Here is an 18,545-nt window from a genome sequence, read left to right as displayed (position 1 = left end):
TAACTGTTAGGTGAAGAGTAACCACTGAAATTAAATGATCTTGGCTCATGTATTAGGTATTCAGGTTCACCTATATCATCTTTTTGTCATTTAGGTTAAGTGCTATAAGTATTGGCCTGATGATACTGAAGTTTATGGTGACTTCAAAGTAACTTGTGTAGAAATGGAACCACTTGCTGAATATGTAGTTAGGACTTTCACCCTGGAAAGGGTAAGTACTCTAAAGTTCTATTTTTTTAAAAAAAATATATGTATACTGAAACTTAAATTTTCTCTAAATATTTCTGTCAAGACATGTTTTATTGATTCTACAAATCCATTCATTTTATTCATTTATTTCACAGACATTTATTTGAGAGCATAAATATTGTGTGCGAGGCATGTTTATAAACCTGGGGACACATTAATCCCCAGGTTCTTGTGGGAGCTTATAATCTGTTAAGGGATACAAGCGGTAAACATTAATAAATATTCAAATACATCATATGTTATGAAAAGTACTACAGAGAAAAATAATGTTGGGAATGGAAGTAGAGAATATTGCTGAGGTAGGAGAAGGATGATGAGTAAAGGACTCATTGAGAAAATGACCTATAAATAACGGCCTGTGTGAAATGAGGGAGGGAGGGATTTAACTACTATATCCCGGGTTAACCCAAGGAAGAATATTTCTGATGGAGGGAAGATTCATTTCATAGACCCTGAGGCATGAGGATCACTGTCACAATGAGAAACAGCCAGGAGTCGAGGGTGTTCAGAGATGAGAAAGAAATATGAGATGAAGTCATAGAAATCACAGAGCAAATAAGTGAAACCTTGTGAGCCATTAGGGTTTTCGCTTGTATTAAAAGAAGGTTGGACGCCATTGAAGGGTTATGAGCCCAGGAGTAACATGATCTGACTTTTGTTTTTAATAGGATCAGAAAGACTAAAGTAGCGTGGCCCGTGTAAGGACAATGACATGGGATGTAGAAGTAATGAATTACATTGCTGCTGATACCACTGTTGCATATATGCCTTTGTACATCTACAGAGCTTTAAAGTATTGGTGTCCTTTGACCAGGAATTTTCCTTCCATGAATCTATCATAAGGAATCTATCATGATGACTTTGTTTATAGTCTTGGAATATTATAGATGGCTATAAATGTCCACCAATAGAAAGATAGCTACATTATTATACATGTCTGATCTCCTAATAGCATTCATTTGCAAATGATCTTTATAAGTATTTTACCAACATTAAAAATAATTAGAGGAAGTATTAAATGAAAAGTGGCATTATACAGAACAACATATACACTGATTCTAGCAAATAGTAACTTCCTAAATTTGACCCTAAAAGAGTTAGAAACCTGAACAGATGATAGAAGAAAATAAAGTGATTGTTAAAATTGACCACTAAAATTGCACTATGATTTCATAGTTGAGGTTTCTTTAATCTTTAGAGAATTGTTAATGCCTATCTATATTAATCAAACTATTTAGGCTATAGAAGAACAGCTATATTTTTAAAAAGTTGCATAACTGTGATAACAGAACCAGAGAAGAAGCACCTCTCTCTGTCTCTGTCTTTTGGGTGTTTTTTTTTTATCTCAGTCTCTCTCCCTCTGTCAAGTGTGCGTGCATACACATTGCAAATCAATTACATTCATAAACATGCTGTAAAAAAAATTCCAAAATTCCAAAATGTTTAAAATTTGAATACCGAAGTAAATTAAGAAAAGATCATAACATGATTCGTTGTGATTTTTTCTAAGAATAGAAAGATGTTACATCTGTGGTAGGATATTTCATTATGTCAGTGCTTTAAAGGAACAAAACCATGTGATTTTATCAATAAACATTGTAGTGCACTTATTTTGATTTCAACATTTATAATAATACTCATATTAGGAAAATAAGGAGAGTCCCTAAACATGATAAAGGTGATTCAACAGTAGCAGCATGGGTGTTAAGAAGTGAAAATTAAAGGAATTTCAGTTATAATCAGGAATGTGATACGGATAATCATTCTTACTGGTATTCAACATCTATCAAATGATATAAGACAAAAGGAATAAACTGCATTACTATTAGAAGAAACAAAATTATTTTTAAATGAAATTATTTTATACCAAGGAAACAGCGATAATATTTTTAAATTGAGTCAATAATCATTTATTTAGGTGACCAATTCAAGATAATTATCCATAAATTCTAGCTTTTATGTTAATAATATAAAAAAAACTGAATAGACATTTAAAAAATGTTATGAAAATTTACTAAAAAGAGCAAGGTCCTTGTAGCAACTCCAGTAAGAGGGTTAATGTAGAGAAGGTGAATTAATATCAAAAATCAGGTCTTAGAACAATTTATGACCTTTCTCACTAGAGTTGACTTTGAAAGGAGTAATGAGAGAGGTTTTCCATCACCATCACTCCATGGTGATGTTTATTATTGTTGCTATTATAATTACTTGTTGAGCCCTGCTTTCTGCAGGGTCTTGTACTAGGAATTGGAATTAAAAAGAATAATATGACATGACCATATTGTCTTCCAAGGTTTGGGTAGTATTGGTGCACATAGGATAGAATCTAAAAATAAGCTTTCTTAATTTGTTTCACTTATTTCATGCAATTTTTCTACCTATTCTGTCTGAACAACTGAGATGAGATTTCACAGATAAGCTCACAATAGAGTTGAAATTGTATAGGTTATGGTGGGGTTTTTTGGGTTTTTTAGTTTTTGGTTTTTTGCTACAAATGTGGGTTCTGAAAAATAAATTCTGGAGCACTGTATCTGTGCTTTCTAACCAGTGCTACCACAATCTACAGGCTTCTTCTAACAAAAAGAAGGGAAAGCTTTGAAATGTGCATTTAAAGGCTTCTCTTAAATTAACCCAATAGGAGGCCCAACAATGGATGCTTCACCTCTTTCATTTTGTATTTTTGTTACTATAAATAATACTCTGTGTGCTGAATTATTTCACAGAGTTAGGAAAATAGGCTGCCCAAAGAATAGTTTAGCTGTCTGTATATTTTTATAAACCAGTCTAGAGTAGCACTCTCCTGGAAAATCTCTACATGCTACGCTTCAAAACCATTTTCAACATGGATAAGCAAATGGATAAGCCAGGCAGTACAGTCTCTTTGTGAGGTGTGAGAAGCTAGAAAGTTGCTTTTATAAACTACTTGAGTACTCAGTGCTTTGGGTCAATAGGGCAGCATTTTCGCTTTTCCATTTCTTCCTTTCCCCCTAATTTTATGTGTTGTCATTCCCAGGAAGGAACAAACTGTCAGAGTAAATAAAATTTACCCAGACTTATAAACCTGAGCAAGACTTCTAATTTTCTTTCTTTGGCAGTTGTCTGACAATAAATGTAAGCTCCTGGGCTATGTCAGACCAGCATCCTTTCTCAGAAAAAGCGTGATCCTGGTACATTTTTTCATTGTCTATCTGGTCTAGTACTCAGGGCTGTGTTTTATGACTTTATTTTGGGCCATCTGAAAACACTGCTTCCCTTGTTTGCACAGAGGGGGTACAATGAGATTCGTGAAGTTAAGCAGTTCCATTTCACCGGCTGGCCTGACCATGGAGTGCCCTACCATGCGACAGGGCTGCTTTCCTTTATCCGGCGAGTCAAGTTCTCCAACCCTCCCAGTGCCGGCCCCATCGTGGTGCATTGCAGGTGAGTGATGGTCTAAATGGGATGGACTGTGTACAGCCAGCTTTTGTAAAAGTATCAAGCTAAGGCTTGAAGTACAAAAACGAATGCATGCTTACGAAATGCCCGCTTGCATGTATTACAGATAAGGTAAAATAGCAAGGAAATAAAAGCCATAAGGAGGATATAAAGTAGAAATTTAAGAAATAAATACAGTCAGCCTAATGTGTATAGTGCTGTCCACAATTATGAGTGTAGAAATTGCTTTTTAGTGGCAACATCTGTGTTTGGGGGGTTCTTTTATTGCCTTTGCAAATCCCATATTGTATAGAATGGCAGGTTGAAATAGAGATTTCTTGCCAACCTAGTAAATTCCCAATAGAATCCCAGCTTTTAAAACTAAATTTGAGACATACAAAGTTAGTAAATGGCCTAAAATGCAAGAATTTGTGCTATAACACAGCTATTTAAGAATTTTTTTTAAAAAAAACATCCATCAGAGGACCTTGAAAACTACATCAGTGAAATCCAGGAAATAGATGCTGGAAAAATGTGAACATTATATCCAGACTTTCTTCTGATTAGAAACTTCTCTTAAAACAAGCACTGTGTGGCACTAAAAGCAAATTACATGGCCTCATTTTGAGATGGGAACAGAAGAATACTGAATCTGAAAGGCTTTTTCTAAATGCTACACACCATTCTCACATACTATCTCCTCCACGCTACCCAATAATTTGTACTAAAGCATTTTTTTTTTCTTTCTGAAAATCCAGCCTATTCAGAATTTAAATGGTCATGAATAAAAGGGGGAAAACCCCACAGAGAGTAAAATAAAAGTCAGCCCCTCAGTATCAGATACTATGTACCCTGGAAAATAAGCAATCTTAATTCAGTCCTCCTAAAGAAATCTGAGGTATTCTTCAATTACTTTTCTGTCTCAAACCCTGGGAACAGTGATTGAGAGACAGTAGGCAAAAGAAGAAAAAAAGAGAGAGATAAAGAAAAGAGGGGGAAAAAGGGAATAGAGATGTTCACAATATCTTTTACTTAAATTCCTTATAGAACAGTGAGTTTAAGAGAAGTGACTAAATCTGGACAACAAAGAAATAATGTTAGTGGTCTATCCATGCATTTAGAAAATGAAATTAAAGGTTTTTAATTCAGAGTTGTTTTGACTTATCATAGGGGTTTATTTTCCTCTCGTTTATTTGCTTCAGAAGTGCCCCAAGATTCTTAAATACTCTCTTGAAACATAAGTGTCATTTTTCTACTTAAACTCAGATATCTCTGAATTTATGGAAAAGGAAGCAGATTACAAGGGGAATTCCTCCCCCTTAAAAAAAAAAATCCCAGTATATCTTGTTTGCTCCATTGACTTCTATATATAAAATTGGAGAAGCAATCCTAAGGGGCAAAATTATCAACAGTATATTATGATTCCAAGTATTGATTTAAATACCTTAAGGTAGTGACTATCTTATAGTGATCTGATAAGAATTGTACTGCAACAACTCATTTTTATTTTCCTTCAGATTTCCATTCAAAAGAGTCTTTCTACTATTGGTCTACTTACCATTAATAAGCACCATTTTTTCCCACCCTCACCATTAGCATTTACCCTGCATTGTGGCTTCTCAGATTTCTCATTGAAAAGCTTTGGAATTAATGTTCCTTGGCCTTGGAATTTACAAGAGTCTGTTTGACTAAGAGAACCAGCAGTCTTGCATTTTGCTAGAAGACTCACATGAATATTAAATTATACACCTTGGGGTTAAATGTTAAAGTGTGAGTCCTTCTGGGTCAGTTCTATGAATTTGAAATTATATGTATTTGGTTTTCATAACATGAAGACTACGTAAGAGAGCTATGGAATTTGAACAAAGTACGTACATTATTTTCAACATAATGATTTATAAAAATAATTTGATTCACAAAGTTATGTCATCTAATTTGGAACTCTTATTTCAATCTTCAGTTTGCACCCAACTATATATTCTACATGAAGTTTTTTTGTACATTAATAATTGTTTATACAATATGTACAAATTATGTCTTGTGCTCTGTGGAATTACTTTGATTCCACCTATCTGAAAGGGGAAAGGATCTTTATTTAAGGTTGCATAGACATGCTCCTGCAACTCTTTAGATTTGTTTAATTTTTTGCAGTGCCGGTGCTGGGCGAACTGGCTGTTACATTGTGATTGATATCATGCTGGACATGGCTGAAAGAGAGGGCGTGGTTGACATCTACAACTGTGTCAAAGCCTTAAGATCTCGTCGTATCAATATGGTCCAGACAGAGGTATGTTCATCGTTGGTTTACCTCTAGTGGGTTTCTTTTGTACACTTCCAACATTTTTCAAACAATGTGCCAGTGTTTTTTACATAGAATCAATAGTAGCTCATCAAGCTAATACTGATTGGTATTTTTATTCATATTGGTGTTTTTGTTCATATTTCCATGTAGAGAAAGTTCTCTGAGTTCTCTATCTTTGATGACAGATAAGTTTTATTAAAATGATATGAAGATTTTCATTTTCTTTCTTTTAATAGGAACAGTACATTTTTATTCATGATGCCATTTTAGAAGCCTGCTTATGTGGAGAAACTGCCATACCTGTCTGTGAATTTAAAGCTGCATATTTTGATATGATTAGAATAGATTCCCAGACTAATTCTTCACATCTCAAAGACGAATTCCAGGTATTTGCTATTTCTAGGTCCTCCTTTATGAGCAACTTATTTCAACTTGTTCCGGGCATTATTAATTCTTCTAAGGGAGGTCTTTCAAGTCAAATTTAAAACCTTTGACCTGATTTTAAGTATAATACCTTTCTCTTTCAGTATGCATATTGTGCAGTCACTTTTGTATTAATGAGCTTGTATCTGCTGCATCATGAAAAGCAAATGAATTCAGACTCAGGGAAGAGTATGGGAAAAAGATATCATAAAAGTCAAATTTAGTGGTGATTTTTATATATTTACAACCTTCATATTTTTCCAGTCTAAAGCATTTTGGCCTTCTGTGTCACTCAAAATGTGGGACCAAACACATTAATAATAATAGCTAAAGTTTGTGCAGAACATTTGTTTCTAAAATACACCAAATGTTTACACTGCCCTTAAAACATCCATGGAAGTGTGTGACTATGAAGTGCCTCTAGAATCGTAATACTTTGATTCTTTACCCAGTGCTCTTGCCAGTCTATCTTTAAATATGGCATGCCACATGTTCTTAGAAATGATAGTTTCCAACTTGGGTGATGGGTCATTATCATAGGACACTCTGATTGCATTGTATTTGGTTGGGCAATGCATTATGCAGGTAGCTGTGTTGTTCAGCTTCCCTTTTCCTTTTAAGGAAAGGCACATTGTACAGTTCATAAATACCTTGTGCAAATCCTTCATTTTCTACTTGGCCTCGTAAATACTTGATGAATCTGCATTTGCTATTTAAATGGGTCGCTGTGTTTTAACCTGGGCTCCCTTTTTTTTTAGACCTTGAATTCAGTCACCCCTCGACTACAAGCCGAAGACTGCAGCATAGCATGCCTGCCAAGGAACCACGACAAGAACCGTTTCATGGACATGCTGCCACCTGACAGATGTCTGCCTTTTCTAATTACAATTGATGGGGAGAGCAGTAACTACATCAATGCTGCTCTTATGGATGTAAGAGACTGCTCTCTTTGTTAGTGTAAAGTGTCGTGAAAAGCTACATAATGCGTTGAACACTGGCTAGTTTTCTTTTCAGGAAACTTAAAATGGCCTGTAAAGAAAAATTGGAAACTTTCATTGCAATACAAAATTTTTTGAGAATGATTTTGAATTTCCCCTACAGGGATTCTTAGGAATTGTAAGTTTGAGGTGTTATTGTAAATTTGGATCTTGATTATCAATTATTATATGCTGAACAGGAAATATCTTTAGGTGAGTTTTTTTTTTAATCTTAATTATTTGCAGGAAAGATCATGCTTATCTATTTTAAATACAGTTAGGAAGTAATTTTAAAAATCACAGAATGCCCTAGCTTTCTGATGTTCTATTAAATTGGGACAATAGTATCTTTGACATTTAATGGTCCAATAATTTAGAACTAACTTGTTTTATTGGCATGAGTTAATACAGGCTATGAGTAACTAGGGAAGATATCAGGTTAATGCATCTATCATAATGAAAGAACTGACATGCCCCCCACCAATCTTCATACGCTGTAGATTGAAAAGCAGGTGCTCAGCATCTTAGCATCCCGTAGACAGATCAACATGGAAAGAGAGTTTTAAATTATGTCCTTAGCCACCCTGCTTTGGTTACCTTGGAAAAGGCAAGAGGATCTCAAGATTCAGAATCCTTTTGAACAGTTTGTCACCTTCTTTTGTAAACATTTCTAGTTTTTGCCTTTTAGCCTTTGGCACCATAGCAACCAGAAATTAGATGTCAAAGGTCTTTTCTTTGTGACTAAGAATGAAACTTTCTAAGTTGCTACTCTATTGTGTTTTTCAAAATTAGCTTCAGATTATGGACTTAGAAAAATCCACATTCTCCTTCCAAGACTAGTCTTTTAGCCAGTTTCTCTGTTCTGTTTTCAATGCTGTAGAGCAGAACAGTCTAAAGGCAAGCTCAAGTGGAACGTTCCCATCCTTGCTATGATCAGAGTTTTGCCTAGCCATTAATTATTTTCACTGAAATCACATTGGATTCTCACTTCTCCTTCTAATTGTCTGGAAAGGCAAATATACTAAGTACAGAGAGAAAACATTCAAGACCTTTCGCTTCTGAGTCTAGATTTGGAATGAAAAAAAGATGTGTCAAAAGGAACGAAGGAAAGATATTGATATCTTTCATTTTGTCTTTGGCATCTCTGTCAAATTTTTCTTGATTTCCAGGTTATTTTCTAGTTAATATGAGGACTGAACCTTGTACTCTATCTGTTTCTACTCTCTGCTTAGTTTCCCTTTATCGAACAAATGTATTTCATAGTAGAAACTACCCGGTGGATTTAGTAGTATATAGTTGGGGCTTCAGAAAAGTAAGATTCGATTTGGCTTATAAGAAGAGGTTGGTCAACACTGCCTCCTTCCCTTCCTCCTCCATCCTCATAATTAGTGTTATATACGCATTAAAGAAATAAGAAATCTTCAGTCTCCCATATCATCTCTTCCTTATCCATCTCCCCACCCCTGTGATTTTTTAAAAAAAAAAGAGTAAATCTGTATCAGTCTCCTTTAGCTTACTTTCCATGGAGCAGGGATTTCATTGGAAGGAAAGCTACTGTCTTCTCATCCTTTCTCATAAGACTTCATACTTTTTTAGGAGGCTACAGGTGGAATTTTGTGAGGTATTGAGGCCATTTAGAAGCAGACAGGCGAATTACTGTCTACTCACGTTTATCCTGCAATTCTTCCTAGGGTGAAATACCATGGTTAGCAGCATTTCCCAAATGATGGTAGGATCAATGAAGTTCAAGGGTCAGATTCTACATTCATGTTAAGACATTTTAAGGACTTTAAAAAGGAGTATGATATAAATGAGTTAGTAGATCACTGACAGTTTTATCAGCATTAAAATCTGTCTAGGTTGTTGGGTATTTTTTTTACAAATCATAGTTTAAGTTATTACAGAGAAATAAATATTTCTATTTTAGTGTAGGACATCAACCTGCAGAACAAGAGATTGCCCAGGCCAGATGTGCATTGCCTTTACTACCCCCTCTTTCTGGAAAGAGAGAATGTATTGTGTTCCAATGAGGGGTCACTTGGCAAATGAGGACCCATTCCCTCTTAGGTGGAGCAAAGAAGTTCATTCGTTTTGCTCTTTTGTACTTGGCGTGATTTGGTACTTAAATGTTTAGAACTATGTTTGTGTTTATTGATTTACATTAAAAATACCCAGAAAACTAAGGGAAGTAGATTATCCATAAGATGTACATAATGTGCTCATAATATCCCTATAATGTAAGAGCACGTGAGTTTGAGGCATGTGTGGTTTCTCTTATTTGGAGTGGAGGAGAACCAAACTGCTACTTATATTAGAGTTGATATAGATGATTGATAGAGAGGTGTGCGCGCACACACACACACACACATACACAAACTACAGGGAATGTTGTGCCTACTTTGCCATCAGGCTTTTGGATTACCTTTGGAATCCTGAAACAGCCTGATATTAGTACCTCATGGAGGATCTTAATCTCAAGAAGTTCTTTAGTCTACGGCCATACCACCCTGAATGCGCCCGATCTCATCTGATCTCGGAAGCTAAGCAGGGTCGGGCCTGGTTAGTACTTGGATGGGAAGAAGTTCTTTAGTTTCTTCTTTTCTCTTTGTCCTATATTTACCTTTCTCAATAAAGTAAAAATTAAATTATTTGACTTGATTTGCTGTTGAGACATCAAAGTTTTACCATCAGATTGACTAGTTGCTAGTTTCAGTACTTTCCAGTGGTTCAGACCTGATGTTCCATGCCTTGTACCACAGTCTGGCTCCATTCCGTGTTAAGCTATTATATCTCACTGGTGCTATGTTGAAGTTTGTTGAATCTGCTTGTACAACTGATGGTGCATTTTAAATCCTATGTTTCTCCATCTACCCTGTGTCTTCACAGAGCTACAGGCAACCAGCTGCTTTCATCGTCACACAATACCCTCTGCCAAACACTGTGAAGGACTTCTGGAGATTAGTATATGATTATGGCTGTACTTCTATTGTGATGTTAAATGAAGTCGACTTGTCCCAGGTCAATGGCTATGGATTGCTTTTGTGTATTTATAAACAACTTAATAACATAGTAATAAAATGCTTTATATCATACTAGTTAGAAAAAAAAAAAACATACTCTTTTTCTTTCAAAACATTCATCATCTAGGGCTGCCCTCAGTACTGGCCAGAAGAAGGGATGCTACGCTATGGCCCTATCCAAGTGGAATGTATGTCTTGTTCAATGGATTGTGATGTGATAAACCGGATTTTTAGGATATGCAATCTAACAAGAGTAAGTCATTGTTTAATCATTCTAACTGAGCTGATCCAGAGCAGGTAGAGCATAACCATGATGGGGTACAGTTCCGCTCACACAACATGAGTAGAATTAATAAGCATTACATAATCAGTCCCAAGTCTAGTAATCATCTTATACCTTAGTACTAGAGCAAAAGGCACTCTAAAAGCAGGAAAGCAGAAATGCTGGAAGCTAAGTTTTCTGGTCAACTCCTGGACTAACGTATACCGCATGAAAATCTAGATTCAGATGCACTGGTTTCAGTCTGATTGTCTGCCTGGCTCCTCGGCACATGTGGCTGTATCGCTGGGTTGACTGCTGGTTTGATTAGGATTGACATCCAGCTCAGAAAAGCCATGCAGTTAAGAAAATAATGACATAATAATAATGCTGACAGAGAAGAAGCTCTCCTCAGGAGGAAAGGCTATGTTGGATGAGCCATTAGAGAAGGTTCCACGTCACTATCCCAAGTCCTGTGTATGAGGGAGAAGCTGGCGTGAAGGAAAGGGTAACTCACAGATGTCATTGATTCTCCTCCCACTTACATTTGCATCTTTCTAAACATCCCAACGTTTACTCTGCCCAGATCTATAGGTAGATAGAACCAGTGCTATCGCTGTGCCCTTTCCAAGAGCAAAGTAGCAACTGTGACCCTGAAGAGTCCTCCTCATGTGCTTTATGCTAAAAGGCCAATTAAAAACAAGAAATATTAATAAAAAAACTGTTTAGATTATGTAATCAAATAAGCAGAATTTGAAAAGAAAACATTAGTAACTTCTACAAAATTACACTGTTTTTTAAAATTACTCTTTAGCAGCAGCTCTCTGCATGTCTCTTAATTGTGTGATTAGGATTGTCATAATAAAGTGTTTTTATATCAAAATGGCTATATGCCTTTCTAGTTAATAAGTCTATATGTATATAACAATAGAGGGTAAAATTTTACCTGATTCTATTGCTCATTTTAGTGGAGAAAAAGACAACTTCAATTCTGTCATAATATTCATGCATATCTTAGATGTTAATTTAAATGAAGTCTCATTATGTCTGCACATCTGTTACATTATGGTTCTAGCAATATTTTTGCTGAGAAACCATAGCCGCTAAACTAAGAAAGTAAGACTCGTCTGTTAATTGAACTGTTTATATGAAAAATATTCCAGGAACAGGGATTGAAATGTGTTACACTTTTTGTCAGCATATTTATTTGTTTATTTTCCTCTGTATTGGGTGTTCTGGTCCTTATTAGTGCAGGAATTTTTTTCTGTTTTTTATCTCATTATTTAATGTCATTCACTTCATCAAATACTTAGTATGCACCACCAAGAAGTTAGTATTGTACTAGGTAGGTTCTCATCCTACCAAAAGATACATGAGCCCTTGCCTGATGAAGCTTCAGATCTGATGCCATATGCTATGGCTTACTCATGCATTCCGTATTCTTACTTACAATTTTTATTTGAGGCTTTGATTCATTCATTTAACAATACTCTTTTTTTGAAACTATTTTGCTAAGTGTGAATGGTACAGAGTTTAGGGGGAAAAGGGAGAAGTTTCCTTATCTTTAAAGAATTACTATTTTATCAGGGAAGACAAACATTAAAAAACTAAGTAATCATTTATTTACAAATATGAGTCATTTTATAGAGTACAGAAATACAACGTGTTTGCGTGAACTGACATAGCTGGATAATCAGAGATTTCTTTGAGACAGTGGTGTTTAAGCCAAAATTTGAAGAATCAGTAGAAGCCATTCAGGGGTGGGATAACCAGCTATGCAGGTTTACACAGGATGGAGAGGTTTGGGGTACACATGAGTGTTAGAGCAGAGATCTGAAAAGTCCTTGGCAAACCCAAGACAAGTTGATCACTATTTGGAATTGAGAAGGGCAAGCAAGAAGGAAATGTTCAGGACACAAGCAAATGTATGTTCAAAGCCCCAAGAGCAAGAAATTACTTGATAAATGAATTAAAAGAAGGTTAATGTGTCTGGCACTTGAATAGTGTATTCAAGTGAAGAGAAGGTTGAGAAAGATGGAGCCAGGTTGCATAGGATTTTTAAGCCATGACAGTAACTTGAATCGTATGATAAGATCATTTGGAAGCCACTAAAGCAAAAAAAAAAAGGACAAGATCAAATTTGCATTGCAAAATAATCATGTTGCCTGCAGTAAGAATGATTTGGAAGGAGATCACAGTTCATTCAGGGAGATCCAGGAGGAGCTATTCATCATAGCCTGTGATTGGTAGTACAGTGATGTCAGTGGTGATAAAGAAGAGATAACTTCGAAGGTTATTTAAGAAGTATAAACATTGGAATTGACTAGAGGCCCGATGCATAAAATTGGTGCAAGGGCCATGGCCCCAGCCCCTGCCTACTGCCTCTGCTTATGGCCACTTCCTCCCTCCCGCTCCCCCCCCACCCCCACTAAGGCTTTGTCTGGAAGGAAGGACACCCAGTCTCATTAGCATATTATGTTTTTATTATTATAGATTGTTGGATTAAAGGTATGAGGGAGAAGCTTATATGAAGAATAATTCTCATGTTTTTTGCTTCTGTAACTTAGAATGCTTCTGCATGGGCATGTACGTATTTAGGACTTAAAGACTCCAATGTAAATGTCATTTATATCATGGTGTCAATTGATATGAACCTATTGCTTTTTAGTACTATTTCTAGCCCCTACTTACATGACAATATTTTTTTTTTCTCCACAGCCACAGGAAGGGTATCTGATGGTGCAGCAGTTTCAGTATCTAGGGTGGGCTTCTCATCGAGAAGTGCCAGGCTCCAAACGATCATTTTTGAAACTGATCCTGCAGGTGGAAAAATGGCAGGAGGAATGCGAGGAAGGGGAAGGCCGGACGATCATCCACTGCCTGTGAGTACGCAGCTGGCCCGGCCAGGGAGCTCGCTGCCCATTTCCTCACCAGCCTGCTCGTGGTCCATGCTGCATAACTCACATCTTACATAACTCCATCGATATTTCTGTACCATAATTCCATAATTAACTACTGACTTTAATTTTCTGATGTTTTTAGAACCTGATTATAGTGATTTAAACTATTTTGAATACTCCTTTAAACCACTTTTCCTGATTTATACAGTTTGCAGGTCTATCAAAATCTCAGCGTATCTAGGTTGGCAGTTTATGCCTGTAGCATATTTCAAAGCACAAACTACTGAGCTATCATCTTCCTCAAGGGTCCTTTTTCTCTGCCCTGTACGCATACGTACACACATATGAAGCAAAATTAAGACCCAAACGAAAAAAATGTTAAAGATAATATTTTCTTTTCCAAACATATATCTTTGTATCACCTATCGTCACCCAAAACCTCAGACTAAAATGCCTTTGCTTTCTTCGGTTTTAGAAATGGTGGCGGGCGAAGTGGCATGTTCTGTGCTATAGGCATTGTGGTTGAAATGGTGAAACGGCAGAACGTTGTCGATGTGTTCCATGCGGTGAAGACACTAAGGAACAGCAAGCCCAACATGGTGGAAGCCCCGGTGAGTCAGAGTCCTAGAGGTGGAAGGGAACGTAGACATTAGTCAGTTATTTACCTACTTGGGAGTTGATTTCATACACACACAGGGAATCACATGTGTAAATGAGTCAGTGGGGATTTTCCTGCCTAATTGATGAATTGTTGAGCATCCTTGTCTACCCTGATCACTTACTCACATATCTCATAAACTGCTAATGATGAAGAAAACTATTTTCACTAAATTTGAAAATGTATAGAATTTCTTTTTCTGTTATGGGCAATAAGTATTTGCTACAATAAAGTTTGATAAGTGGTTCTATCATAAGAACAAACCTATCTAGGCTTTATTCTTATTATTTTTATTTCTTGAAGCATATTGAGTTAACTGATAAAATTAATCTGAGGGATATACTTGTAAATTCCTTCAGCAATTTAGTCACCCAATGTTTTTAAAGGAGAACTGAAATTTATTTTAGTCATTATTTATAATTCTTCATTTCTAATCAAGTTATACATTTTTTTAACTGTCATCATTGACAATTCTCAGCGTTTACCAGTTATAGAGTGTAGTTCATATGACGGTACCTGAATTGGCCAGAGTTCAGAAAAGCAGAACTTAGTTTACAAAATACGAGCAGATAGATACATGTATGTAGGAGTGTATCTGGGTGAAGCTGTATGACACTAAGATAGTTAAACTTCTCTCGCACATTTCTCTTCTAAAGAGAGATGTCTGTGTGTTACACATATGTGCATGGTGGGATGAAGTCAGGAGCAGTTGTGTAGTTTATGCTCACAGAAAAGTAAACCAGAAAAACATAGGCGTCACTGTTGCTTGCTCTACATTTATCAAGATGATCAGATAACTAAAATGAGCAATTCAATAAACTCTTAAGTATTTTCACCACTTCCTGCACATGGATTGTTCACACAAGCAGGGCATGGCTTCTGAGACAAAATCTGAAGAGTTACATGCATACTCTTTCGCTTTCAAGAAAGATAACAGACTTCTCCCTTCTGCAAGTCCTCCCACCCCATTCAGTCCACTTCATCCCTAAAGTTATTGCAGTTGTCCAAACGGGGTCATGTTGGTTTTGACTAGGGCGTTGTCAGTGGGGGATGGATTTGAGGGCATTGTGAGGTAGAACTCTGAGCCATCTTAAAAAGCAGATGAGTAGTGGTTATGTCTTTAAACTACTTGCAGCCTGAAGATTTCTTGATGTAAACTCTGCCTCTCTCTCCCAGATCAAGTCTTCTTAAAAATCATCACTTCTGGCCTCAGAATTCAACTTTACCTCCAAATTTCACTTTGATTTTTTCACCATTGCCTTAAGAAAAAAATTCTGCGGTTAAACTCTGCCATTCTTAAGCCTCCAAAGGGTTACTATTTACCTTTAATTTATGTCCCGTGAATCCTGGCAGAGCTCCCCACCCTCTGATTTGTGTTTCATCGGAGTTAACTATGAGTTCAATGTGCTACTGACTTGTACTGAAACGTTTGGTAAGGACATTTAGAGTGTAAAACAAATTGTTAGAGACTGACTGAAAAGACACAACTGCTTCAAGCACTTTTTGGTTCTTCGGTAGCCTAATTTAAGTCACCTCTTCTTGATCATTAGGGTAGGATTGATAAAGACCTCTTGGGGAAAGTTTTTATTACCCTAGTTTATTGCTGGAGACACCTGGAAGTTTGCTAGAAATAATATGTTTTACATTATTCCCCAGTTCAGCCTGAATTTTACCTACTGGGATTGAATTGGAAAGTTTTTAATGAGTTACATATTGTAAGTCATAATTTATAATACAGTCTCTGAATTTTTTCAAATTATAAATAATGAAGCCACACCTAGATGGACCTAGAGAAAAGGCAGTTTAAACTCCAAAAATTTTATTGCTAACAAAATTATCTTAAATATATAAAGGCAGTAGATATACATTTTCAGATATAAATAAGCTCAAAAAATGTTAAGAACCGCTAACCAATTTTTAAAATTTACTTGAATACGCTGATGAACCAAAAACTGACAAAAATTAAGAATTTGGAATTGTAAAGTGGCAGTTGGAAATAACTGGCTTTTTTTTTTCTGCTAAGGAAAAATATCTTTAAGTAAGGGAAAGAATATTTGCATGTATTCACTATAGTATTATTTATAATAGAAGAAGCAAATATATGCAATTTAATAGTCATATAATCCATCTGTTAGATTTTTATGGACTATTAACATGGGGGAAAGTTACATAATGTTACTCAAAAGGCAATCCTATGTAATAAAAACCTAATATGCAAATCGACCGAACGGTGGAATGACTGGTCGCTATGCACTGACTACCAGGGGGCAGATGCTCAATATAGGAGCTTCCCCCTGGTGGTCAGTGCGCTCCCACAGGGGGAGCGCCACTCAGCCAGAAGCCGGGCTCACGGCTGGCAAGTGCAACAGTGGTCACGGGAGGCTTTGTGGCAGCACTAAGGAGCAGCAAGCAGGCAGGTGGTAAAGAGCGAGGGGTCCTGGACTGCAAGAGGGCACAGGCTGGGCTGAGGGACACCCTCCCCCCTCACCCCCAGTACACGAATTTTGTGCACCAGGCCTGTAGTCTATACTAATAAAGAGCTAATATGCTAATAGTTGATACGCCATAATGGTAATGGCCAGGTCATTAGCATATTAGCTGGGGCATTGCTCCAGAGACAGGGTGGAAGTGGGGAGGTGCCCAGAGGAGGCAGGACCATCCCGTCCTGGGGAGGGGGGTGTGAGAGCCCATAGCACCCCCCTCACTAGTCCTTCGCCACCCACAGCTTGCACTCTGAGTGCCCCGCAGCCCACTGGCCAGGGGAAGGAGCACAGCGCAACAGGCGGGAGCCTTCTATGCTCTCCTGCGCCATGACGGGGTGGAGCCGCTGCATTGCTCCAGAGATGGGCAGAAGCGGGGAGGCAGCCAGAGAAGGTGGGACCAGCCCGAGGCAACTCGAGAGACTGAGGGCAGGGCTTGAAGTGGCCAAAGAAGGCCAGAGGGTTTGGGGGCTGGGCCAGGCACACTGGAGTTCTGTGTGGACAGGTTTGGGTGTCAAGGCAGGGCTGCAGGTGGGTGGGCGGTGCTGCGCAATTTCGAGTCGTGCGCTGGGCTCCTAGTATTATATAAGATTATATCCTCATCAGGCCAGCATGGCTCAGTGGTTGAGCATTGACCTATGAACCAGGAGTTCATGGTTCCATTCCCCATGGGGGCACATGCCCAGGTTGCAGACTTGATATCCAGTGGGGGACATGCAAGAGGCAGCCAATCAGTGATTCTCTCTCATCATTCAGTTTTCTTTCTCTATTTCCCTCACCCTTCCTCTCTGAAATCAATTACATATATTATATATATTATATCCTCAAATATATATATGCAACTATATTTATTCTAAAGTAATTATTATTTCAATCATGCAAAACTAAGGACTAAAGCAAAACTAAGGCAGTACTGTAACAATTTTATTTACTGGTGATAGAATTATATAAAATATTTTTATGATTCTTTATATTTCTATATTGGAAAATTTTTATATCATGATCAGGTATTACTGTCTTCATCAGCTTTAAAAAAACTGGAGGTTTTTTTAAATTTTAATAGAAAAATATATGGCAAAGACAACATATTTTTTACATTGTCTCTTTTCCTTAAACAGCAAGTAGACTCGGATGCAAAATATGTATTCCCAGATATTCAACTTGTCTATGGAAAAAATAATTTGTAATTCTTGAATAATCTAGATTGTGTGCTGATTTTTCATTTGGTAACTATTATTTACTACTAGTCTTTTTTTTTCTTAACGTCTTCCAGGAGCAGTACCGTTTCTGCTATGATGTGGCTTTGGAGTACCTGGAATCCTCTTAGTTGGGTGAGACTTCCGGATCCAAACAGAAGCCTGTTCATCTGTTGAGCCAGCAGCTGCTGTATTGTCACACCTGCGCAGAAAGATTTTAATGTGGGGGGTGGGAGACTTTTACATTCAAGAGGTAAAAGTATTTTTCTTATGAAGTCGTGTATCTTAATAAAAAGGACTCAATTAGTTTCTATTACTGTATGAAAGCATCAACATTTCGTGCCACATAAACTATATTTAATAAGAACCAAATTCAACTGAGAACGTATCGGTGTTTGTACAGTGAACATGCGCCTTTTCTCTCCTGGTTTTGGTAGAGCAGCCACCATGTGTTGCATGAATTAATACTTTCCACGTGGTGTTTTCCTCCCTTTTTCAGATAAAAGATGTTAAATCTTTAAAGGAACAAGAAAGAAAAGCTGTGCAAATTCATAGTAAAATTCATTTTTTATATGTTTCAAGTGTAGCAGATCTCTATATAAATATATAAATATATATAACTGGCTTATTTTCTTTTAATGTGCAATGATGGCTGGATCATTTAAAG

At 36.9% G+C, this 18,545-nt stretch overlaps 1 protein-coding gene across 1 annotated transcript in view; it reads left to right on the top strand.

Moving 5' to 3' along the window:
• Positions 1-18,250, top strand: part of PTPRK (protein tyrosine phosphatase, receptor type K) — a 472,216-nt gene extending 453,966 nt beyond the window's left edge. Inside the window, exons 24-33 of the mRNA XM_015557792.1 lie at positions 95-211; positions 3,515-3,669; positions 5,815-5,950; positions 6,202-6,351; positions 7,147-7,320; positions 10,252-10,383; positions 10,513-10,638; positions 13,363-13,526; positions 14,020-14,155; positions 17,956-18,250. Coding sequence (XP_015413278.1) covers positions 95-211; positions 3,515-3,669; positions 5,815-5,950; positions 6,202-6,351; positions 7,147-7,320; positions 10,252-10,383; positions 10,513-10,638; positions 13,363-13,526; positions 14,020-14,155; positions 17,956-18,009 — 1,344 coding nt within the window. The 3' untranslated portion in view covers positions 18,010-18,250. The remainder of the gene's footprint in view (positions 1-94; positions 212-3,514; positions 3,670-5,814; positions 5,951-6,201; positions 6,352-7,146; positions 7,321-10,251; positions 10,384-10,512; positions 10,639-13,362; positions 13,527-14,019; positions 14,156-17,955) is intronic.
• Positions 18,251-18,545: the final 295 nt, after the last annotated feature.

Source organism: Myotis davidii, unplaced genomic scaffold, assembly GCF_000327345.1.
Source record: "Myotis davidii unplaced genomic scaffold, ASM32734v1 scaffold147, whole genome shotgun sequence".
Lineage (NCBI taxonomy): Eukaryota > Metazoa > Chordata > Mammalia > Chiroptera > Vespertilionidae > Myotis > Myotis davidii.
This window is presented reverse-complemented; position numbering and strand designations above follow the sequence as displayed.